Source organism: Sinohyriopsis cumingii, chromosome 6 (assembly GCF_028554795.1).
Source record: "Sinohyriopsis cumingii isolate HCF-2022 chromosome 6, ASM2855479v2, whole genome shotgun sequence".
Classification (NCBI taxonomy): Eukaryota; Metazoa; Mollusca; class Bivalvia; order Unionida; family Unionidae; genus Sinohyriopsis; species Sinohyriopsis cumingii.
In genome coordinates, this window is record NC_142966.1 from 77,557,243 (window position 1) to 77,584,378 (window position 27,136).

At 34.1% G+C, this 27,136-nt stretch overlaps 1 protein-coding gene across 2 annotated transcripts in view; it reads left to right on the top strand.

The window, feature by feature from the left end:
* The window catches only part of LOC149797267 (epithelial cell-transforming sequence 2 oncogene-like), a 110,845-nt gene that overhangs the window by 17,601 nt on the left and 66,108 nt on the right, over positions 1-27,136 (top strand). For both annotated transcript variants that reach the window (XR_016421790.1, XM_089961976.1), the window contains exons 5-12: positions 5,100-5,234; positions 5,587-5,701; positions 6,387-6,637; positions 8,139-8,281; positions 11,895-12,021; positions 14,423-14,538; positions 18,299-18,483; positions 22,632-22,721. Coding sequence is in view for 1 of the 2 variants with exons in the window: in XM_089961976.1 (XP_089818102.1) it covers positions 5,100-5,234; positions 5,587-5,701; positions 6,387-6,637; positions 8,139-8,281; positions 11,895-12,021; positions 14,423-14,538; positions 18,299-18,483; positions 22,632-22,721 (1,162 nt within the window). In the remaining variant the exon portion in view is untranslated. The remainder of the gene's footprint in view (positions 1-5,099; positions 5,235-5,586; positions 5,702-6,386; positions 6,638-8,138; positions 8,282-11,894; positions 12,022-14,422; positions 14,539-18,298; positions 18,484-22,631; positions 22,722-27,136) is intronic.

Genomic DNA, 27,136 nt, shown 5'->3' on the forward strand with positions numbered 1-27,136 from the left:
TGACCCCAGTTGAAAAGATTCTACACATACTAAACCCAGTTGAAAAGATTCTACACCATATTAAACCCAGTTGAAAAGATTCTGCACATACTAAACCCAGTTGAAAAGATTCTACACCATACTTAACCCAGTTGAAAAGATTCTACACCATACTGAACCCAGTTGAAAAGATTCTACACCATATTAAACCCAGTTGAAAAGATTCTACACCATACTGAACCCAGTTGAAAAGATTCTACACCATACTGAACCCAGTTGAAAAGATTCTACACCATACTTAAACCAGTTGAAAAGATTCTACACCATACTGAACCCAGTTGAAAAGATTCTACACCATATTAAACCCAGTTGAAAAGATTCTACACCATACTGAACCCAGTTGAAAAGATTCTACACCATATTAAACCCAGTTGAAAAGATTCTACACCATACTTAACCCAGTTTAAAAGATTCATTTCTGTACTAAACCCAATTGAAAAGATTCTACACCATACTGAACCCAGTTGAAAAGATTCTACACCATACTTAACCCAGTTTAAAAGATTCATTTCTGTACTAAACCCAATTGAAAAGATTCTACACCATACTGAACCCAGTTGAAAAGATTCTACACCATACTGAACCCAGTTGAAAAGATTCTACACCATACTAAACCCAGTTCAAAAGATTCATTTCTATACTAAACCCAATTGAAAAGATTATACACCATACTGAACCCAGTTGAAAAGATTCTACACCATACTAAATCCAGTTGAAAAGATTCTACACCATACTGAACCCAGTTGAAAAGATTCATTTCTATACTAAACCCAGTTGAAAAGATTTTACACCATACTAAACCCAGTTGAAAAGATTTTACACATACTAAACCCAGTTGAAAAGATTCTACACCACACCAAACTCAGTTGAAAACATTCTACACCATATTAAACCCAGTTGAAAACATTCTACACCACACCAAACTCAGTTGAAAAGATTCTACACTACACCAAACCCAGTTGAAAACATTCTACACCACACCAAACTCAGTTGAAAAGATTCTACACCATACTAAACTCAGTTGAAAACATTCTAGACCCTACTAAATCCAGTCAGAAAGATTCTACACCATGCTAAACCCAGTTGAAAACATTCTACACCATGCTAAACTCAGTTGAAAAGATTTTACACCATACTAAACCCAGTTGAAAGCATTCTACACCATGCTAAACTCAGTTGAAAAGATTTTACACCATACTAAACCCAGTTGAAAGCATTCTACACCAGAGCACTCTTACCCTTTAAATGAATGTAAAACTTTTGCTCCACCAAGGTAGATAGTATACACTGAAGTAAGCACAAAATTACAAAAGGTTTTAAATTGCTAAGGCTGCTCAAATGGACATGACTTCTTTTTGTAATGACTGCAAATAAATGGACTGAAGCAAATTGCCAGTGTTATGTGGGAAATAGTTGTCAGAAGTTAGGATGATTTTGTTTCCTAAGTCCTGTTATTTACAAGCTGTAAATGTTGTTGACATACCAGTGGCAACAGCTTCCCATCTTGGTAACATATCATTCGGATCATCTGATGATTATTTGAGGAAATTTATTTATTAAACCCTGAAAACATTCTACAACATACCAAGCCTTTTAACACATTAACCCCTAGCGACGAGTTAATGTGGCAGGAGGTAGTAGCCTACTGCCAAGCTCTGTAGTGTCATGGTCATGCATGATACACTAAAGTGGGTAGTATTATAGAAAGGTAGACAGATGTAGCTCTACAATGATACAAATAATCTGGACGTTCTAGTTGCACTACAAAATACAGAGGGAAAAACCTCATGTGTTGGACTCGATTTTTTTTCTACCCAAAATTGGCTCGTGAATGCGATCTGATTTTGTGTCCAGATTTTAGACTTTTTGGTCTCAGATCTAAGGCAAACCGGTATGAACTGCAAACAGACAGATGAACTTTAGCAAAAAGTAGGATAAGTTGGGTATTTGGAATAAAGAGTGGTCTGGATACAAAAATAATGGGTCAGTTTAGCAAAAAAAAAGAAAAAAGGTACTCAACTTTTACCCTTCTGCTCATGTGTGAGCCAAATAGCCAATGAAAAATGATGTTTCTAACACAACTAGGCAGTATGTTATTGAAAGATCACTGGGATTTGGTGTTTTCGGATCAGTTCAGAAATAGCTTTCAAAATTTGTTTCCTACTCAAATTTAAGGTGAAAACGGCAAAAAACTCCATGGGTTAATGTGTTAAAAGAACGTAAAACCTTTACTCCACCAAGGTAGAAGGTATATACTGCAGTTAGCACAAAATAAAAAAAGTTGTAAATTGTATCTTTTGTAATGTTACAGTTGTGCATTACTAAGGCTGCTCCTATTTGTTTTTGTAATGCTGCAAATGAATGGCTAAAAAAATGCCAATGATAAGTTGTCAGAGATTGTTGACATGGCAACAGCTTTTCATCTTGGTAATATATCATTCCGATGGTTAGTTGAGGACGTTGTTTATTTTGTTCAGATGTCAAATTCACATGAAGCTACATAGAATTATATCTTACCTAACAATGCATGTCAAGAAATTTACTCCAGAACTTAAAAATAGTCACTGGGACCAAATTGTCACAATTTCAACAAGATATATTTTCCTTGAGAAATGTATAAATATTGATTGAAAATCACAATATGCAACAAATTTTATCTTATGAAATCAATATAATTAGTAAAAATGCAAAATCTGTGGTTCGTCTGAGCTATAAAATATATAACTAGTATTTCATAGTGGGGAAAAATATAACTCGAGAAATGTTTGAATAAGAAAAAAGTCCTGGTCTGTTTAGGCAAATACATTAGAAGAAAGAGAGATGAACAATACTTCTCTATAAATGGGATGAAAAATACTTTAAGGTAAAAATAGTTACTTCCCCATTTGATAGTTTCTAAGCAGAGCATTAAGTTACTTTTGGGTGCGAGGGACAGTTTTTATGCACAAATTTAATGTGCATTCACTGGCCTAGTTTAAGAAAATAAGTCGTTAAAAGAAATTACACAAGTGAGGTAAAACAGGTCCATATTTTTGGATACCTATATTTTAAAACAAAGCATAAGAATATTATCCACTTGACCAGAAAAGTCAATGGCAGTTCATAGCAAAAGAAGTTTATGCACCCAACCCTAAATTTATACCTGCATTTTTTATGTTTAAAGATCATTTTTGACACTATGTGATACTCACAGTGTAAAAATAAGCCCATTTCCTTTTGATAATTCTGCAAAACATTGTGTACTAAACAGGCTGAAGCAATTGAAAATTGTTGCCATCCAAGCCTTTTTGAGATATTCTTCTTGCCTTGAACCAACGTGTTTACTGGTATGGGGGGATAACTCTTCTTCCTAGCTGACTATTGGTATTTCACTATCTCCATACTGCAGAGTAGCTATAGTATGTGTATATGCCTCACATAAATTTCAAGAACAACACATGCCCAAACCACCTAGTTTACAAATATATCCATATCTTTAATTAGATAACAATAATAGCTGAAAAAGTCACACCATAGCCTTATGACAAGTGCCAGTTTATGAAACTATGCCCTGCCACCTTGCAGTCTATACAAGGGAAGTAACTGATGCAACACAGATCAAACAGTCTCTCTATTTTGGTCTCTTTTTTGGGGGGTCACAAACTTCTAGTGTGTTTTTGTACAATATATATATATATATATATATATATATATATATATATATATATATATATATATATATATATATATATATATATATATATATATATATATCTGTGTGTGTATGTGTTATGTATTGCATACACAATAAAAAAATCTGGCTAAACATAAAAAAGTTCCAAAATTAGAATGACCACATGTGTATGGAATTACATTATTACCAGGATTGTACATGACTCTTTCCGCAGCAAGAATAATTGCATGTGATTATAAAAAACTTATCATTGTTACCGTGTATTACTGCATTCAAGATACATAATTTAACCCATGTTGTCAAGATATATAATTTAACCCATGTTGTCAAGATACATAATGTTGTCAAGATACATAATTTAACCCATGTTGTCAAGATACATAATTTAACCCATGTTGTCAAGATACATAATTTAACCCATGTTGTCAAGATACATAATTTAACCCATGTTGTCAAGATACATAATGTTGTCAAGATACATAATTTAACCCATGTTGTCAAGATACATAATTTAACCCATGTTGTCAAGATATATAATGTTGTCAAGATACATAATTTAACCCATGTTGTCAAGATACATAATTTAACCCATGTTGTCAGTTCAGATAATAATGCAACTGTCACCTGACACAGACAGTATTAAATCTGATATTATATTCTGAGAAATTTGTGTGAAGTAATAGAAATTTAGGGATGAGTGCCAAATTATTCTAAAATAGCGTACTACTGTGTGTTATAGAGGATAGAGAGAAAATTATTTATATACCTCAATATTACATACCTCTATTGCTTAAATATTACTGTCGTAAAGGAGATGGCATCCTGGTGAGGTCTCAAGCAATGTGACTATACTGAAAAATTAGAATAATATATACTGGTGCATGGCAGGAAAAATTAACAAGAAAACATAAAGTGAGCTCCTACAACCAGCACTTTGCTGCATGTACCTCAGTAAGACAAAGTGTGCAAAACCATTCATCACAATCATCCAAAAGAACTAAAGCATACACCATGTGCAATGCTGTACATATAAACAGGATTCATACACTGCATTAAAATAGAATACAGTTGCTACACATATAGAACTGTCCAACTGCTGAGGTAAGAGACAGTATAAACTATTCAAAGAATGCCCCAATATGTTATATCTCTGAACACAGTAAAAGATGATCATGTATGCTTACTCTTTCTTCCCTTTTCAGACCCCTCCTTTTTCTTTACTTTTCTCATTTGGCCTTATTCAGACTTAACTGATTATCTCCTTTTATTACTCATCTCCTTTTATTACTTATCAATTTGGATTGAAGAGTACTTTTTGATCTTATTCTATTTATTTATCTACATGTATTTGCCCTTGTGTTGATTTGATATGTTGCTTTGGTTTCAGGATGTTATTTGGAAATCCAAGTGTATAAGGAAGGGGTGGTTTATCCCTTATGAGCCGATAGACAATGAGTATGGTGGCTGGAAGAACTTTTATGCTGCCTGTGTTCATGTCATAGTGAATCCTGTTGAAAGAGATGTAAGTCACATGTGCATTTGTACTCTTTCTGTGATTAAGAGTTCTCTCTTTGTGTTTCTTTTTTATTAGTTAAGTAATGTGTGTTATTTTAATATGCAGTTAAATCAGTTTTAGATTTGGTTTTGACTAGACCTGTCCTGTAAACAGTTTTTAAATTGTTGTTTACTTACGCCTTGTTTCAAATGAAAAGTCACTTATTTTTACCATAACCTAGAGGCTGATCTTTGTACATTATTCTATATATATGCTTTGACAAGTCTAACTGGAAGATCATGTTGGAAAGGTCCAGAAAAAGAAACAAATGACATCATTTTATGCTGAAATGAACTACATTGAGATTCTGTATTTCCAGGAGGCAATGTATGGTTACAATATGAGAAATCTGGAGCTACAAGGAACAGAAATAGCCAGCCCACGGAACAAACCTAGCAGGTCTCAGTCGGCCAGACTAACCCTGATGGAGAGTAGTAAGTCCACATCATCTTCATGTTTTTGTCATCAGAGATTAAAGTTGACATTTTAGTCCTTGTTGACACATTCATTCAGATTTGGTATCATATTAGGCATTTGGGCAAAAAACAAATGAACAAGCCATCGGTGCCTGATGATGACTTGTTGAAGGATGCTGAGAGATTTTATTGATAAAGCTCTTTCTCTGGAAGCATAACAAATCATAGCGAGTCAGGTGACAGCATGTTTTATATTCCTTGGTATTCCTCGTGAGGCAGATAATCAAATATGTGAACTTACTACACACTGTTTGATGCCATTTAAGCAGATACAATGAAGTAGGGTGTTGCTCTTGTCCATTTAGTTGTCAAGTTTTTGTAGACATTGTAATTGGGCATTCATGTTCCATGAACATTTTTTCTCATTAGGAGACACATGTAAAAGTACTGTCTATACTTGCATGTAAGTCAATTTAACTGCAAACTGTAAAGATCCAGATCTGCAGTCACATAATGCACTGGCAGATCAGGTTTCATGCATTTTGTTTTGGGGTTATCAGTACAACAAACAGCATAAATCCTGATCTGCCAGTGCATAATGCAATTGCAGATCAGGGTCTGTGTTATTTGCATTTGGACTCAACTTATAAGCAAGTGTATACGATAATAAAAATTATCCATATTCAAAGACTTCCTATTTCAGATACTCTGAGAACTTCTAGACCACCCTGGCAAGGCCCCAACTACCATCCAAAAGACTTGGATAAGAATCATTATGCATTCCTGCATGACTTCAATCCCAATGATCCCAATATCCCGAAGGCAGTGCTTCTTTTCCACAACAAGTGGGGGATTCTTAAAAAAAGATTGCATGATGACCATTTGTCCAAATCCCAAGATTTCGAACTTGGACTTGATACTAAGAGACGAAGAGATCAGCACAGGGCTCTTACAGTAAGTGCCAATTTAATATAGTTTTAAAATTATAATGAATTAGACACAGAAGCAAAGCCTTCTGCCAATATTTGTTACTTCGACTGGAGTGTGCTCTGTGAATATAATGCTGTATGCATTTTTATTCACCTATAATTTTTATAAATGTATTGTTATGGATGAGTATGAGGTTATCCATCAGCACTGAATAGCATATAAATTCTCCAGAAGATTCTGCCATTTTCCTGAATGAAAACTCATTTGTCCAGAATATCAGGGTCATTGCAATTGCATGCACCACTTATTTTTGTATTGTATTAATTGAAAGTGACCAAAAGGAATTAAATAAGAAAAGAGTAACTTCCATGGTTACTAAAACAATATGGTAATGCTAGATTAAATTTTACTAAACTGGACATTGCAGGAACAAATTTGAAGTGTCCAGTATACAGAGGTTTGATTACTATTATATCTGTCTTAATGATGAATTCCCAGGTTCCAATTACTTGCTGCCAGCTGTCAGGCAAGCATTATTGGTTAAGCATTCTAATAGTCTGTTGCCCACTCATGTCAGGTTTAGTTTTGACTTATTTTATAATATTGTGTAATATACTAAGTTTGATAGACTGATACAGCAGCCTGGCTAAGTAATGGTCTGTCACCATGGCCATTTCCACTGTATAACTTGTACAGATTCACAGGTTTAGAAATGTGCAGTCTTTCAGCCAGTTGTCATGAATTTTTCGTAGTGAACTGAAAATCAATTGTGGCAATAAATTCGTCCAATTTTCAGCCCCAAAAAGGCTTTGATTTAATAAAATTGGTTTGTGAATTAGTATAGGTGGTTATCTCTGATTTGGCAGGAGAAGCAGGGTTACAGATGGACAAAGTGTAGAGAAATTTCATTTTAGTTTTTTAGGCAATAGTGGGCATGTTGGTCTCTTAAAAGCTCATAAGAAAAGGTGGTGTCTAGATATCAGTAGTTAGGATTGTGAATGAATTGCTATCTGAAATCCTACTTGTAATAACAGAATGGCTACTGTGCCGCCTTAGCTGGGAAACCTCTGACCTTTTTACTTCTGATGTCATTATGCCAAACCCATATTAGGAGTTAATATCTTCCTTTATGTTTCCCTCAGTGTTGTTATGATTCCACATTGTCCAGTTACATTAGCATGAATGTCTTTTTTGTCTTGTCACATTTTATGATGAGAGTTACTCATGTACATTCAGACCTATAAACATTACTAAATTCATTTGCACTTAGTAACTTTGTTATGACAAAATCAGATAAGCTCATTCAGTCTGGGAATTAATGTCAAGAAGACATGAATCAAGTAAGAGTTTCAGTTGTTTTTTTTCCTCAGAAATTTGAATGAATTATCCACCTTTTGACTTTTAAGTTTGTGCTATTGTGTTTAAGCAAAGATGCTTCATTACATCATTTTGGAAAGGAGATATGTGATTTCTTGCCAGGTTTCTTATTTTTCTTTTTCTTTTCTTTTCTTTTTTTGTTGTCCAGTCAGGTGATGTTCTTGATATGCTGAAGACAAGTCATACAATGACCATGACAGAATACCTGGAGGTGGAGAGTATGCATGAGAAACGACTTATGACTCTTGTTGGAGCCTCATGGGAGCCACCAGAAAGGACCAAGTCTAAACGGTATTTTTAAAATAAAATTCTCGCAGTTTGTGAGAGTTTTAGGACTGTATTTTAGGTGTTATACCCTTTGGGAGTATATATTACTCCTTGTGTCTGTCTGTCTGTCCATCTGGCATCTTCTCATTAGCAGGTTTAGTACTGCAGTTTTTGATGGATTGCCACGAAAGTTGGTAAATATTATGGTCATAACCTGAAGATAGCATATCAACACTCATAATTTTTTTTAGAGTTATTTCACTTTTGGTAATGTAGTATGACAATCTTTTTAGTGCATCTAGTCTCATATATTTTTGTCTCATATTTTTGTATGGATTGCCATGAAAAATATTATGGTCATGACCTGAAGATAAGCTTTCTGGCAAATCACTTTGTTCCCTCAATTTTTGTCAGAGTTATTGCCCTTTTTCCATTTAGCATGACACAGTTTTGTTAGTGCAACTAGTTCCATAGTTTCTGATGCATTGCTGTGAAAGTTTGTTAGTATTATGGTCATCATAAGAAATTGTATGTCTTGACAAATTACTTTGCTATTTTTTAAGCTATTACTGTTTCTTTCTTCTAGTTTAAACAGTGCATGAAAATATCTTGTTAGCACAACCAGTCGTGCAGTTCTTGATAGATTGCCATGAAAAGTTGGTACAAAAATGTCATGGTCATCATTTGAAGATGCTCACAGCAACAAATCACACATTTTGTTAGAGTTATTGCTCTTTGTTTCACACATTTTTTTTAGAGTTATTGCTCTTTCAGCTAGGCAGTGTAAGATAGAATATTGTGAACATAAATTGTCTTGCACATTTTTATGGATTGCTTTGAAACTTGGCATGTATTATGCTCATCATTTAAAGATGCACCTGTTGATAAATTATTGGTATGCCCTTGATTTTGTTAAGAGTTATTGGCCTTGGATGAGGCATGGGTATATTTACGTTAGCAAATCGCTCATCATTCTTTTTGTTGTTATCTCACCTACAGATATCAAGACTCATGGGTGTCTTTTTTCAGCAGTGATAATTTCATGATTGGGAATTTGATAGAACTTCATGAATGATCGTTGGTTTCTCCTAACCCATCAATGATTGATTAATATTTGATTAATTTGTCCAGTATATTTTACTGAAACTTGGAACATTCTTCAAATAACTTGACATCCAAAACAGTGAAGATGGCACAGCTGAATTTGGACCTACCATATCTATTCTAATTTAGACACCCTATTTAGCCCTTTTCAATTTTGTGGTTCTTGTAATAGATACATTTTAAGGGCTTTCAGGTTTGAAGGCTATAACTTTAGAAGGTTTACCTTTCTAGAAGATGAAAATTACAGATGAAATATTCTGATTCTGCTCTTATATTCTATTTTCAGCAAAATAAAGATCGAATGACTGTGTATTGTGTTTTGATATCTTTTTCAAACCACAACATTTAACTGATTAATTGACTTTCTTGTGACATTTGTGTATTCTGGAGATTTAGTTAAAGTAATATGACAGAAACTTTGATCAGCAAAAGTTCAAGAGCCGAGGACTGTTAATCTTGAACTGATCTATTTTTCATTATTCATGAAATAGCTTGCGGTTTACTTGTCTGGATACATAAATAAATAGGGAATTGAACATCATCTCTTTAGACTCCATTAATTTAAACATATAATGGCTACCATATGCGAACATGTTTACAGTCAGAGAGAGGTGATAAATTTGGAGTGTGCATTTCTTAAATAGATTTGGAGTATTGTTCATTGTTCAGTTACCTAATGCTGGTAGATCTTCCTCCTGTGCAAGAGCACTTCTTTGATTTGTTGTTAATTAATAGTTAATTCCGATTTTAATTATGACAACCATTGTCACATTACCTCAAGAACAAGATGAGAAGGTAGGGTTATATTTGATAATTAAATACGGCTAGGGATTTGGCAGAAACCATATTTTCTGCCCAGGTAATTTTAATCAAGGCTGGATGAGGGCAAGATTTCCACAGATGAGATCAAACAAAGAATGAGGCTATTAGTCAGTAAATGAGGCTGACAATAGGGAAATGAAGATATGTTTATGAGCTGTTACGGTCATTATTTCTGTTAATGAACAGCAGTAGATATTGTGATGACAAGTGATCACATGTATCACTCATTGTTTGGGATCCGACTGTTGAATTTCTTTGTATTGTTCATTTAGTGATGAAATATAACTCAGTAGGATTAGTCTTTAAGAAGCAGTGAATAAGAGTTAAACTTGTGTGTGGATTATCATTTTACTTAATTAATGGAAGACCAAAGAGAACAGCAAACAAAACACTCAATGCCTCCATTGCTAGTCACTTGTACATGGCATCAGTTATTGTTGATGACTTAGGCATTCCATTCAGATATGTTGGTTTCAGTGTTCATTGTCATCTTAATCGGTCCTAACCTTTATGATATTACCACATTTTGTTTTGCAAGGACTTCAAAAAAATAAGTTGTATTTTTTATATGCCAGTTTGTCACATTTTTGTTCCTTTCATTTGTACACAAAACTTTCAAAATGTTTACTTAAAATTTTCAGTTTTAGATACAAATTAACTACTTTCAATTTATTAGGTGTCAGCTTTTTAAGATTTCCTAATTTGGAGTAATTACAGTAATCAATGATGGTACTCATAATCGAAATAACAAAATAATTTATCTTATCACTTAAAGTAACTAGTACTTAGCTAAATCAATTAGTAATAGTCAATTAAATAATTTGTCATATCACTTGAAGTAACTAGTACTTAGCTAAATCAGTTACAAATATATAAAAAGTCATAGCTAGTCAGTAACAGTCAAATAATTGAATAATTTGTCAAATCACTTAAAGTAACTAGTACTTGGCTATATCAGTTAATAATATATAATTAGTCATAGCAAGTCAGTAACAATCAAATAACTGAATAATTTGTCATGTCACTTAAAGTAACTAGTACTTAGCTAAATCAATTAATAATATATCATTAGTCATAGGTAGTCAGTAACAGTCAAATAAATAATTTGTCATGTCACTTGCAGTAACTAGTACTTGGCTATATCAGTTATCAATATATAATTAGTCATAGCAAGTCAGTAACAGTCAGATAATTGAACAATTTGTCATGTCGCTTAAAATAACTAGTGATTAGCTAAATCAGTTAATCACATATCACAAGTTAAACCTTGTCAATAATAGTGCTGATATTGTCTTAGTGTAGTTTTGTGCCAATGTTTTGTGCATTTTCCACAGAACCCCTGCCTTTAGAAAAGGCAACAGAATTTTAGAATGTTGATGAAAATTAATTAAAATGTGTACTGATATAAATTCATTAATATTTTATGCAAAACGTTTTTATTGTTTAGTCTACAAAAAAAGCATGATATGCTCAGCATGTCCTTCTCTACATATGGTTTAGTTTCATTTGTCCAAAGCAGACCATTCCCCTCAAAAATGGTTGGATTATTTTGACTGTAGGATAAATAAGTAATGTTTTGAATGACTTGTAATAATTGCTTACATTAGTGTTAGGAAGACACAGAAGTGGGAAAAACATAAGTTAGATTGATGACATTAGACCACATGTTGGACATTGTGGGCAGCCAATGTCAAATGTTTTTTACTTTCAGATTAGAACTTTCATCTTATCCCAGGACTGTTGTCCCACTAGTAGCAGGGGCTACCCCAGGAGGTCAGGCTTTGGACTTTGAAAATCCACGTATAATTTTTATCTCTTCAAGAATCCCTGCATCTGAGGTATGTCACTCAGATAGCATGTAAAAACTTGTTCAGTTTTATCATGTTTATGAATGACTGTTAAGGACTATATTACTTTCATTTATCTTTTAAAGAATCACAATGTTTTCAGACTTGGTAATGTTGCAACTGATTGGGAGATGGAACATACATTTACCTCTTTGTTTTTATGTTTTTAATGACTCCTCTGTTCAGATGTGTGTTTTTTTAGGGGGTGGGGGTGGTAAAACTAATTTTAATTATATAATACATAATTGCCATTATTGCCCCATTCCATCCTACCTTCCTGCTCAGATGTCCTTTCAGTCTCTTTCTAATTCAAAGAAGGAGATTATTCTGATTGTCAGAAGTTGACTGTGGTATCAGACTGGGATCAGGTTATGTTTTATTTTTAATCTCCAGTTAATAACTGGAGAAAGGAATAGTGTCCTTGGACTGTACTAGTACCAGAAAAAGAGCAACACAATAGTATCCTGTAAGCTTTACATAATTAAAATTAGTTTCACCTCCCCAAAACTACATCTCATTATGATGTAGTTGGTCCTAAACATTGTGACCTTCAAAAACAGATGCCTTTGTGACCGACAAAAATGATGCCATTGTGACCTCCAAAAACTGATGCCATTGTGACATCCAAAAACTGATGCCATTGTGACCTCCAAACAAAATGATGCAATTGTTACCTCCAAAAACTGATGCCATTGTGACCTCCAAAAACCGATGCCATTGTTACCTTCAAAAATGATGCCATTTTGACCTCAAAAAATGATGCCATTTTGACCTCCAAAAATGTTAAAAGCCTTGTAGCAGCTGACATGACTGCCTTCCTTAAAATCTTGATATGGTTTCTTGTCAACACTATCTTTAAACAAAACAAAACAAAATAGCAGTATGTATCTGGTTCTGAATGGAGCTTATCTGACCTTCAATATGGTGATGGTATGAAGTGCTCTTCAGAGTGGAGGAAACCTGAGAACTAGAAAACCCAGAATTACCCACTAAGCTTGGATGGTGGCCATCTTAAAACCCTTGTCACTACTCTTTTACAAATGGTGGCTTTGACATAGGGCTTTTCACTAAAATACTTCATTCACCAAGATGGCCACACTTTGTAAAGATGTTTGAAAACCAGACCTAATTAACCTTGGGGTCAAGTGAAAGGTCATTACTTTCATTTGTGTACTTTATTGAGCTTATGAATACAGTGATTTATACAAGTGAATTTTGACCAGACATTGTATTTAGTCTCATTCCAAAGTGCAGGTTGATGGTAAGCAATCTGACATTGATTTCGGAGTCAAAGGTCTTAACTTTGGTTTTTATGGTTTATTAGCATGATAACACAAAAACATATATGTGTGGATTTTATTCACTTTGTGGAGATATTTGTAGAATACCTGGAATGATACCACTTCACTAATTTCTTTTTTTCCTTAAAGACATTTATCAATGATTTAAGCAAGTGTATATTTTGATATCATCTTCAACAGTTTCATTGACCTTCTGTCTCTGACATCAGGTACAAAGTCAAAGACCATGACAAAGATTTTTTTACTGCACCTAATATATCATGTGAAAATGGTATATGAAACATTTTTGTTATCAAATTTGGAATCTTAGAGATGGTTTCAATACTCAGAAGTTAAAAAAATTACTATTGTCAAAAAAACAAACTTAATTTGGATTCCTGGCAAATCTTTTCAGCCATTAGAGCATCAGTCCCTTTGAGTAACCTTTGTTGGGAATTTTATAGTTGTTTATTAGAACTAGCAGTTGGGCCCATTATTTTAAGTAAAAATTGGAACTAAAAAAATTTCAGTTAAAATTGTAAAGTTTGGAAATATATTATACTGTGTCATGGGTCTTTTTATGTTGATGTTGTAGCCTGCTTTTATTCCATGAAAACCTCAATTAAATTCCCAATTTACATTTATGGAATGGAGTAAAATTTTAATTACAGAGGAATCTATATTGTTCCTCTTTGTCTGGTTTTGATGACTGTCAAGACGGTTGTTATATAGATAAGAGGACATTTTTCGTGTAGCAAAATCTTTGTGGATTTTAAATTACTTTCTGCATGTCTAAATGAAAAGAATGGTTGCCTGTTTTCTCATTCCTTTGATTTTTCTGTCTTAGGAAATTTGCAGTGTGGGTAATTTTGTGGAAAACTAACCTTTGATGATGCATTTGAGAAAAAGTTTGGATTAAGATATTTATACTTGCTTATAAGTTAAGTCCAACTGTAAACAACACAGACATTGATTTGCTGGTGCCTTATGTGGGTCTGTGGAGTTTGCAGTCAGACTCAAGTTATAAGTGAATATATATGGTACCAATCAACTTAGTTTATTACTTGTGTGTTTTATATGTTGTTATATCATACAGTGTTTTCTTCTAACAGCTGTTACATGATGCTGTGATGTTTGGAGTGCTACCTATTGTATATGAGTATGAAGGGACAACAATTGAAACTCTCAGAATGAGGCTGGAGCAGGTGCTCAAGGGTAGAAATGCTCAGTAAGTACTAAAGTAGGTTACATTAGTGGGGTCAGATATCAACAGAGAAAAAAACAACAAGGTTGTGAATAGATTTGTCCACTCACTTAGCTGGATTTGTATACCATATATACTCTGCATAATTGGAATCCAACTGCAAACAGCAGATCCATATCTGGCATTGTATAATATGCAGGCAGATCCATATCTGGCATTGAATAATATGCAGGCAGATCCATATCTGGCATTGTATAATATGCAGACAAATCCATATCTGGCATTGTATAATATGCAGGCAGATCCATATCTGGCATTGTATAATATGCAGGCAGATCCATATCTGCCATTGTATAATATGCAGGCAGATCCATATCTGGTATTATATAATATGCAGGCAGATCCATATCTGCCATTGTATAATATGCAGGCAAATCCATATCTGGCATTGTATAATATGCAGCAGATCCATATCTGGCATTGTATAATATGCAGGCAGATCCATATCTGATATTGTATAATATGCAGGCAGATCCATATCTGGCATTGTATAATATGCAGGAAGATTTGAGTCTATTTAGTTTGTTAGGACTAATGAGTAGAACAAGCAACATTGACCCTGATTTGCTGGTGCAGTACAAGATGGCAGATCAGGATCTATCTTGTTTGCAGTTAGACCAGATTTAAGGCAGTATGTTTATGAATTGATAGCTTGTAAGCCTTCCAGTTAGGTGCATGTAATACTACTCTGTCATCAGATGTGGTGGCTGTTATTAAAATTCAAAAATTCTTAAATGAATGCAGAAGCCACTGAACAGAATTTGACCAGTTTGATAGCATCCAGACTTGAAGTGCTTTTAAGTATATTCACGATGCAGAACTTTAGCATTAAAATATTGCCACCAGTACTGAAAACAGAACAAACAAACTTTTAATCAGTTCTCAAAAATTGCTGAACAGAAGTTGACTATACTTTGCAGAAAGCATCCTAGCATGAAAGTAATTTAGTTAAGATAATGCTGAACTGCAGTCAGATATGCCTGACATTACTAACAAGAAAAGAATCTTTAAATAACTGACTGCCCTGGTGGTCTTGTGATTAGAGTGTCTGCCTCAGATGCGGAAGGTCGGAGGTTTGAACCCTGGCCAAGTCATACCAAAGGCTTATAAAAAAATGGTACTAACAGCTGCCTTGCTTGGTGCTCAGCATTAAGCGGTTAGTGATAGGACTGGTTGGCCTGGTGTCAGGATAATGTGACTGGGTGGGACATCATGCTGTATGTCTGCGGCATGATGCCTCAGTGCTGTACATCACTATAACTGCCACACTGCAGACATCATAGTGATATGACTGAAAAATTGTCAAAGCTACATTAAAAATCCAAATCACCAAATCACACACACACACACACACACACACACACTTTAAATAAGTTCACACCAAAACTGCCAAAGTGAATCTGACCAAATTTGACTGAAAGCATCTTCACATGAAGATCTTTCAGATTCTTACAATTATTGCAGATCTGCTATCAGTTGCTACCAAAATTTGAGAAACATTTTAACAGAATCTTCTCCAAAACTGCTGAAGGAAATTAGATGAAATTTGACAGAAAACAAGTAGGCATAATGACCCTTTTATTTTTTATAGAAAACAACCTTGCATAATGGCCAGGAGCTCATAATATTGACTAACTTGACATCCATTCATCCATGTGTCCCTACATCTGTCCACACCTTAATGTTAGATGCACAATGGCTGGGTGCCTGTCACATTCCCTTCTTTCAAGATCTGGGCATTATTTGGTCCCTTCAGGACACTTTATGCACAACAACCTCCTGGAAATGAAACTAAGCATATGCCTTTTAATATTGTGACAGGAGATACTATCTAGAAGGGACTTTCTGATCCATTCCAATAACTCTACTGTCAGTTATCTTAAGTATCATGGCAGATCAAATTTCCCAGACATCAGGATTTGCGTTTTGGATTTTCATCGGTGGATTTATTGTCAACAAATCCAAATTCAAGTCTGTCACAGCCCAGACATGTTCACTATCCTAGTGGACTCACTGTTTAGACAGAATCAACCAATTCACACAGAATGGTCCAATCACCCCATGGTCATAAGCATACATGTGACAGAACCGGGATCTTAAACCAAAAGATTTACTTTGATCAGTAGATTGGCTTCTAAACCAGTAGATTTTTTATCTGAATAAATGTTACATTTTTCAAGTGGATTGAGAACAAAATAAGTGCATTTTTTGCCATATGTATTCTCTTCATAGTGTAATAAAGTAGCATGGTCTTCATAGTGTAATAAAGTATGCATGGTCTTCATAGTGTAATAAAGTAGCATGGTCTTCATAGTGTAATAAAGTATGCATGGTCTTCATAGTGTAATAAAGTATGCATGGTCTTCATAGTGTAATAAAGTATGCATGGTCTTCATAGTGTAATAAAGTATGCATGGTCTTCATAGTGTAATAAAGTATGCATGGTCTTCATAGTGTAATAAAGTATGCATGGTCTTCATAGTGTAATAAAGTATGCATGGTCTTCATAGTGTAATAAAGTATGCATGGTCTTCATAGTGTAATAAAGTAGCAAATTTTGAACTTATGTCAGGTTTAGATTCTGACAGCAGTGTTGCAATAATAATTAATTAATATGAATCAGTACTTTGTAAATTATTCCACAGGAAGAGTTGTTTTCTTATAGTTCACTGCAAGGATTTTTTAATAGCATCAGAGAGTTTGTTTAGTTTCCTACACAACATCACTGTGTGGTGACATTCATTGTGATTATTAAGCTTCACAGTTTAGTAACTGGCTCTCAATAGTTCTCTGTCCAGATTTGCCCCTGTATCACCTAGTATTTTGCAAGTAATGAAGAATGTCCTTTCTATATCAGCTTTAGAATGTTGTAATGACAGGACAACAGTCTACAAAGAAGTTCTAGCTTCATTTTTCTTATATATATATATATATATATATATATATATATATATATATATATATATATATATATATATATATATATATATATATATAAGGTTGTTATCAACAGAATTATTTATTCCCATCTTAACATCAGTCTTGGTGAAATCAATTTTAGTTGTGTTCAATTATAATTTGAGAGATTTATATAAATTATTCATTGGTATTACCATGTGCTCATTGACTTTTGGGCTAAAACAGTATTTTGGGATTATTGTGAATTCTTTCAAAGACATTCTGGATTATATCATTTTGATAAAGCAAGACTATTGGTATGTCAGCACATTCAAGACTGTTGGTACGTCAGAACTATTCAGTGCTATTGGTACATCAACACATCCAATATTGGCATTGATTCAGAACACTATGTACATTTGGACCTGTGACAGAACGTTTAGGATTAGTTTGGATTTATTTCACAATATTGTAAGTTCCTCTTAAATTTTATTTTATAACTTAGAGAATTAAATTATTTGTTAGATTTTACAAAACTTGTTGGTTTTGCTTTTTCTGTTAGTTAGTTTAAGACCATATAATTGTAACATCATATGTGTGAATAACTACTTTATAATGACATTCTTTAATATTTGCACATGAGAAGTGATCTTCAGAAAGGAAGCTTTTGTCTGTCTTGGAAATGGCTTGTAGCAGCAAAATACTGAATTATTAATTTGAATGTGATATTGAATAATATTAATAATTTTAATTCTTTTATAAACTTGCTTTTTTGTTAGGGAAAGGTAACCAGTTTTCTTCATACATGTTCATTTCTATTTTCTAGGAGCATTGGATTATTTTGTCACCAAGAGGAGCCAGGAGAGATCCGATTGGTCCGTAGCTGCTCTGTTACCTTGGATACTTTTGACCTTGTAGAAGTCAGAGAGTTTTTCAAAGTCATAACTTCCCACATCCGGCCAGTACAACAAGGTGGCCAGTTAGATGTATTCATGCCCCTTGCTGCATCAGGTGAGTTCCATCCCTCCAAAATGATTTTTTCACAGGAATTTTTAATTTTACTTTTGCAACAGGGGGAAGTAAATAGGATTTACTTTTCTTCCTATCCTGCATGTTTTTACTCATGCATCTGTACATTGTGCATGTGTTGTTTTATCTGTCCTCCTCATACAGGCTGTAACTCTCATTCAATACACCTTTTGAAATACAAAAGGACAGTGTGGGTACATTTGGAATGGAGGTGTGTAATACACTTAAACTAGATTGCTGTGGGGTACTCTCTTATAATATTTACCTGATCATAATATATTGGGAGAACATCCACTGCCTCACAAATTCATTATCTGAAGTGAAAAACATGCCACCATGTCTTTTGGTTTATTTTAGCAGTAAAGTCACCATAGTTCCAGCATTCATCAGTTGCTACCACTGTTTATGCTTAGTCAGTGCATTATCTTAAGAAGCCTTGCTTGAACCTTTCTTTTTCATGTTTTTCCACTAGCTTGAGCCATCTTTAGGAATTTTTGCATCATATGGAAGTATACTCCAACTCCATTTATATTTTTATTGATTTTTTCTCTGTCCTCATTGCAGATGAATATTTTGCATTTTAATTGTCTATTTCATCATATGATAAGCTAATCATCACCATCTTAATTATCTACACCAGTGGACAGTAGTATATACAATACATTTCAATACTTGATCTTTGTTGCATTTCCATATCATTGTACCGTAATTTATTTTCAGTACTTAGATCATTTCTTTTGTTTTACATTTATTTCATTTCTTAGCGTACATTTCACGGTGTACTTGGCATGACACTTACGTGATTTTGCATGTACATTCCATTACTTTGTTCTCTTTAATTACAGGCAATATGGGCAGGATTAAATGTGGAACATGTATAACATTTAAGATGGCCAAAGGTCATTAGCCTGATTGGATGACCTGTATGGGGTGTTATTCAGACTGTACAAATCTGCATGCTGTGGACATGGATAGATCAGTCCTGTTTTTTTGTCAAATAGCTGTCCCAAGCTAGTGAGAGAGATACAAATAGCTGTCCCAAGCTAGTGAGAGAGACACAAATATCTCTCCCAAGCTAGTGAGAGAGATACAAAGTGATCATCAAAGGATGCAGTTGCTGTCTGCCTTGCCACCAACACTGCCTCAGTCATTCACTTTTTAATATCACAATCACTTGAGGCTGAGAAGTTGATGATGAAAAAAAGACCTTTTGGGCATTTGTTGCTCACTTAGGGTCCCCATAACCTGCAGCAAAGTCACCCAGTTTGTTCTTCTCTGTCCAAACCAGCACTGAACAGGCTACTGGACCAATGCCAGCAAAGTTTTTTGGCCCACCTGGATCAGTCCAGGAAAACCCATCACTGCATCACCACATGCATACCTTGCTAAGTTTTTGGCACCAGACATTTTGGCACCTTGGTTCCTTGTCTACACCATCTCCAGCACCATCTTGACCTGTGCCAAATGTCATTGGGACTTTGTACAGGAACAATACTTCCTGACATACAGTCCTGGACTCAGATGCAGACAGCTGATGGCTCCAAGTCATGCCAGTTCTATGCCTGATAATGTTTGCAGAAATACAGTGCAACCAAAACCAAATTTAGTGATTAAGTGTCCCACAATATCCACTACTGAATATGTGAAGGCACTAGACAGGTTCATCCCTTGTCCTGGTTTTGTCATGATCCTGTACTGGTTATGACTGTGTCCTTTTCTTGAATACCCAGACTTTTGCTGATGCTCAAAGTAAATTTCTGGAAATCGCTGTTTCCCAGCTGGTTGGAATCCCAACCATGTACATCATCCTTGACCACTTCCTTTTCCTGACCAGTAAAAGTTACCATCATAATAGGAGGTTCCTTTGTTGCTTCACACCTTTGACATAGAAAATATACACACGTAAGTTCCCACTTCAGAACTCAATCTGGAGATTTCCACATCAGGCAACCACACTTCATTTTAGAAGTCATCTGCCTCAAGTGTTCTGTCCTCTTCCACTACTGTTCCATCAGTGGCCACTTGTAGAATTCTGGTATCCCTGAATTTTTTAAGCAAGAAAGATCAGAATTCTTTAAAACAGTTGCCACAGTTGGGTTAAGTTACTAACGTATTGCCTGTCTTACAAGACCTTACATCTTGGAATGATGACTTCCATAAAACTTCAATCAGGCCTTCCTTGCAGGTTTCTACTCCAAAGCCCCAGCTGGCAACATGAATAGTGCAAGTCTGGTTATATCAATTCTGTCCTTTGTGTGCATGGATCAGAAACCTTTCCATGACATGCAATTTGTTGACAGCTTAGTGATTGTTCCATGTTTTTAGTTACAATCCTACTGTTAAGACTCCGACTTACAGACACTTGGAAGTCAGTCTTGTGCATGGATCATGTACTCAACAGTGAATCTCACCTCTGTCCAAAAGGATTCCTCACGTCTGTTAACAAGGGTTCAGGTTTCTGGCTTGGCCAGTGTGAGTGTGGGAAAACTTACTGCTAGCTTCTAGTGGGTTGGTGGTTCTTACAAGGGTTTTACATGGTCCTTCCTCCACCAGATATACTGGCTAACATGGCCTATTATGGCTTATCATGGCTAACATGGACTCTCATGGCTAACATGGCCTGTCATGGCTAACATAGCCTATCATGTGCTGAAAAATGTCATTAAACCTATAACAACAACATATACACCCATTTTTTGCTTTGTCAAAATTTATTCAAGGCATTTCTGAGCAATACACTTATTGCTAATTGTCCCTGTTGGCCATGAAATTCATAGAATGGTTCCTTTGCAAGTCTTGTCAGACACAAAATATAGCTTGATATGAAGAACAAACAGTTACATGCTTTAGGCAATGGAATTATTTGGTTAGAGATTTCATGTCAGTGATCTCAAGAGAGGTCATTTTGTTCTTGAAAATAATTGTAGATTTTGTTACGATATTGAATGAACAGTACATTAGTATGTTACACGTTGATCTACAGCAGTATGTTTAGATTTATTGACCAGATATAAAATAAGATGTAAAATTAATACTGTCTTTAGGATTTCACATCTCCTTAAAGGCTAATATCTACTAGAACTGCATGTGCAGTAAATATTTTCTATTATTGTTGTTTGAATCTCATTGTTTCAAAGACTGAACCAATTTTTACAGGCCTTAGTTGTTTGGAACAGTAATACTTAAAAAAGTGTTCATGGCCATGTATAGTTAATGTTCAAAATCATGTGAACTTTATTATCTCTTCTACTGACCTTACATTAGCCAACTATGATTTAGTCCATTATTTTATTTATTCTGTTTGGCACTGACTCGATTTACCAGTCATCATTAGTTCTAAAAAGCTGTTTCCTCATTATCAGTTTATTTGGTCTATTTTCTTGCTATCCATTTATTTGGTCAATTTACTAGTGATCAGTTTATTTGGTATATTTCCTTGCTATCAATTTATTTGGTCTATTTCAGATTTTGCTCAGAGAAACAAATAACTTTGGATATATTTGGTTGGAATTGCCAAGATTTCCACAACCAAATAAGTATGATCGTGTGATGTCAGTCATTCTAAGATCATGATTATTCTAGTGAAGATGATGATATCAGTCATTGTGAGACCTTAATTATTGCTGTGAAGATGTGAAAAATGTTGTGGATTGGTTGTGGTAATTGTTCAGATGATGATATCAGTCATTCTGAGGTCTTGATTATTCTTTGTGAAGACATGAAAATGTTGAAGATTGGTTGTGGTAATTGTTCATATGATATCAGTCATTCTGAGATCTTGATTATTAATGTGAAGACGTGAAAAATGTTGTGCATTGGTTTTAGTAATTGTTCAGATGATGATATGAGTCATTCTAAGATCTTAATTATTTTCATGCTAAGACACAAAAAATTGTTGAGGATTGGTTGTGGCATTTGTTCAGATGTTGATATCAGTCATTCTGAGGTCTTAATTATTGTTGTAAAAGGAAAAAAAGTGTTGTGAAATGGCTGTGGCAATTGTTCAGATCTCATAATGATTCAGATTAACATCCTTTTAGCTTTGTTTTGGATGATGAAATGTTGATGATCAAAACAAAAACAATCACAAGAAAGTTACCATTTGATCATAAATTATATATTTCTTGCAGAGCCTGGAATGGAGTTGATTGTACAACTAAGTGTCCTGACTGGGATGCAGATCTCAAGTCCCACAGGAATAATTGGAAATTATAATCATGGTAAGGCTAAATGTAAAAAATAAGGATAGAACTTGATAATGGTGGATTATAAAGCTAGAACTTTATTCTGACTTCCATGTCATGATGGAATTGAGCTAAACTTTAATTTCATTCTACAGGCTCCAGTCCATCAGATGTTAACATTCATGTAATGATGGAAATGTAAATAAATTAAGTCTGTTAGATGGGTTCCAATGCTTTTGAGGTTACCATTCATCAAATAATGCAACTGTGCACTCATTAATTCCGTTAGACGTGCTACTGTCCAATAATTAACAAATGCAGGTAAATATAAGTATGATTTTTATTATCATGACATGTGCATAAGATACATTCAAATATATTGCACAGAACAAATAAATATATATATATATATATATATATATATATATATATATATATATATATATATATATATAACAAAAGACAAATTTTGTATTTAGAACAATTCATTCTGTCAGTGAAGTGACATTTACTGTAGTCTAATTAATCTCTAGTTCATATACAGTGAATATGATGACTAATATGTGTCATATATTTCACATACTCTATTGATGCACTTTTGATGCATTTGCCTCATCCAGTCATTAAAGATTTAAAAATAATTTTTTTATGGTAAAATTTCAACATTCTTGTTAATTTTTCAGTTCATTCCAAACTTAAAAATCCTTTGTTTTGAGAACTGAGAACTGATCAAGTCATAGAGAGGTCTCTGTATATCTCCATACAACAACTTAGTGAAAAATTATTTATGTTTAGTCACACAAAGCAACACAAACTTACAGATTCTGTTCTCTATCATTTCTTTTACAAAGCTCCCAGTTTCTATTCTCAGAGGTAAACCACCACTCCTAAACTGTACTATGATTGATCTTTCCAGCCTTGATAGAATAAGGGAAGTACAATTTTCAATACAAAATATTTCATTAAGTTTTATATACATTTTCAACTTTTGAATATTGTACATCTTCTCAGGCCAAGTCTGTTTATATTTATCTATGGTTTATATCTCCAAATTGATAAACCGTAATCCAGAATTGGATTTATACATGAGTGAAAGATCGGATCAAAAGTTTTAAATCCAATGTTTCTAGGCTTATGTTAGTTTTGAAATAACTGATCCCAGAGCTCTCCCAGCAGTATTTGCAAGAACTTCCATGTTTTTCTGGAAACCACAATTCTCTTTGAATTTAAGACCAGGATATTTATAGCTATCTGTGTATTTCATAACATTTTTACCTGTAGTAAATTCTTCCTCAAAACTTTGTCTTCTTAAAATTTATAAGTACTTGCCACGTTTTATGTAATTCATGGTATACATCTAGCATTAATTGCATGCCTCCTTCATTATTATCTTGACAAGATATATTGTCCATGTATAGTCGATATTTTTAATCCATCAGTATCAATCAGCCCAAGGATGGGGACAAGTTATCTCCCTTTTTAATGCCTGTTTTACACTCAAACCAATCTGTTCCATTTAATCTTATAGATGCTGATATAATTTATGCACATGGATTTTATTGAGGTGTACACTTTACCATCTATTTTACACAAAACCTTGTAAAGCAGCATGTTCTTGTCAGCAGAATCAAACGATTTCTTGTAAATCGCTGAATGTTGCAAACAGATTTTTCTTGTTCTGTATAATCGAGTGCAGTGTAAAAATGGGATCTTCACATGATCTATCTAGTCTAAAACCATTCTGCTCATCGCTATTTTTATTTTTCCAAAAAAGCACTACACATTTTTAGTTGCATGACAATCAAGTCAGTCCTCTGTAATGGACAATGTTCTTACATCTGTAGATTTTTCTTTCAGTGTAGGGAATATAGTGGTTCTTTTCCATTTCGATGGAATAACTCCAGTGGTGAATATTGGTTGAAACATGTAGCATTTTAACATTTTTTGATCTTGTGGCCCTGTTGAATGGTCTAAATTGCTCACCTTTACTGATCACTGCCATCTCTCCTCTGTAGACATGGGTTCAAGTCTCGGGCTCAGCCAATGTGGGTATGTGAGAAAACTTGCCAGTAATTTCCTGTGGGTCAGTGGTTCTTACCGGGGTTATCCCAGGTTTTTCCTGCACCAGTTAAATTGGCTGCTATGTATAGCCTATCATGTGCTGAAAAATGACATTAAACCCACAACATCAACATTTTCAATCTTTTTTAATACATTAATGGGAATTGTATCTATTCCAGGGAGTTTTACATTATTTCATTTCACCACAATTCTTTCAAGAACTTTAAATTGAATGATATGATTCAGTGTGGATATTCTCTCATACAAGGGATCTAGAAGTCTTCTGTCTGCAAGATTTTGTTTATGGGCCTGAATGTGCTGTTAAAAATTTTCATCAAATGTACAGTTTCAATTGGGTTAAAAAAAATCTCTCAAAATTCCATTTCCGGAATTCTCATAAATCTCCATCAAAATACTGGAATTTTTCCTTGGTCAGGTTGCTGAAGCTTTTTCTGGAATTGTTCAGGATTATCTGTAACTATTAATTCAATATAAACCACTGTTGAAAACCTATATAAAAAATATTAGTATTGAAAATGCTTATCAGATGAATCTTGCATGACGTTGAGTGTCTTAGGTAGCTCGACTGAGTTACATCCATTAAGATTATAAAACTGTTTCTTCTTCTGTTGCATATCTGTCCATAAAGATTTTAAGTTCTTCAGTCCAATAAGGTTTTCTGCTTTTCAATGTTGTCAAGAATTTTTAGATATATTTGAAATAAGTTTATAATCCTTTTTGTTCAAAATTACTTTACTAAAAAAAATTCATCATTCAGTCTGTAAACATCAGCTTACATTTTTCATTTTGTTTGGTATGATCTTTGTAAGGGCCTGTCATGAAATTTCAGAAATTAAGAATCTGTCAGGAACAGATTGAAAGTTATGTATACTTGGAGTGCTCTACTTGGTCAAGACAGGACATACTCTTGTCTGGTCAAGGCAGGGAGTACTCTTTTTTGGTCAAGTCAAAAACAATGTGGCTTTATTATGCTGATGTTGTTAGGTGACAACATGTGAGGTATATTGGAAAATCAACATGAATGATGTAATGATTAATAGGGATTACACAATTCGGAAAACAAGCTTTCTTTCAGCAAATGAAACAATATCATAAATTAAAAAATTTAAAGAACTTTTGTAATAAGGTTTTTCATTTTCTTAAACCACAAACATTTACAAAAGCAATTTTCAAACATTCAGGTTGTACCAGTTCATATTGTACAGGTTTGTATTCTACAGGTTCATATTGCAGAGGTTCAAATTGTATAGCTTTCTGTCATACAGGTTGATATTGTAGAGGTTCAAATTGTATAGCTTTGTATTATACAGGTTCATATTGTACAGGTTTATATTGCACAGGTTTATATTGTACAGGTTCATATTGTAGAGGTTCTAATTATATGGCTTTGTATTGGACAGGTTCATATTGTAGAGGTTCAAATTGTACAGCTTTGTATTGTACAGGTTCATATTGTACAGGTTCGTATTCCTGACATCTACTGCCTTGACACTATTAAGCATTTAATTGGCCAGTTTCTGGGTCATTATTAGCAAACACACTAAAGCGATTGTCCATAGTCAGGTCCTTTATGACCTGTTGTGGACTATTTGCATGGTCACTTTGCTTGTACATTGTTGGCGATCCTGAGAAGAGGTTCTTATGGTGTTTTAAAATCTTGAGTAGAATCAAAGTCATTATAGGCATCAACACCACCTGTCACCCAAGATATGTTTTGTGGAGGAAACAGGTTGTTCATTTATGTAGACTGCTGCTTGTTGCTTGTTAGTTTGCCATGATATAAAGTCTGTTCATGACAAGTTTAACTCTCAAAGTTCAGTCTTTGTTTTCCTTTCTAAAATCTGGCAAAAACATATTTCAGCATTCTGAAACCTCTTTTGGAAACTTGTAATTTATGTCATATGGATTCTATTTGAGAGGTACTGCTTTTCTTAAATGACCCTTGTAGCAAGAGAATTTGGCAGCACTCAGATTTTCATTGCATAACTAAAGAAGTTTTGGGGTCAGATTGCAACTTTTTTCTGATAATTTTTTTAGCACCTCAACACAGTTTGAAATCTTCATTTTCAGTTTCAGGTATCTTAGTAAATATGTTATCATCCCATGCTATTAATTTGTATTTCACTGTTGTACTTTTTTTTTCTTGTTTGATTTTCAGGTTGCAGTATGGCAAGTGTTTTATCAGCTGTTTTTTCATTGTCTGTTCTTTAGTCTAATTGTTAGTCCTAACTGTAGAGATTTTTCTAAAGTGTCATATTCACCACTAATTCCCTGAATTTCCATTTTTAGTTCCATGAACTGTTTGTCAGGGTCATCAACTTTTGTCCAGTTATGCACAACATGATTGAGTTTTTGTCTATTTCCACAAT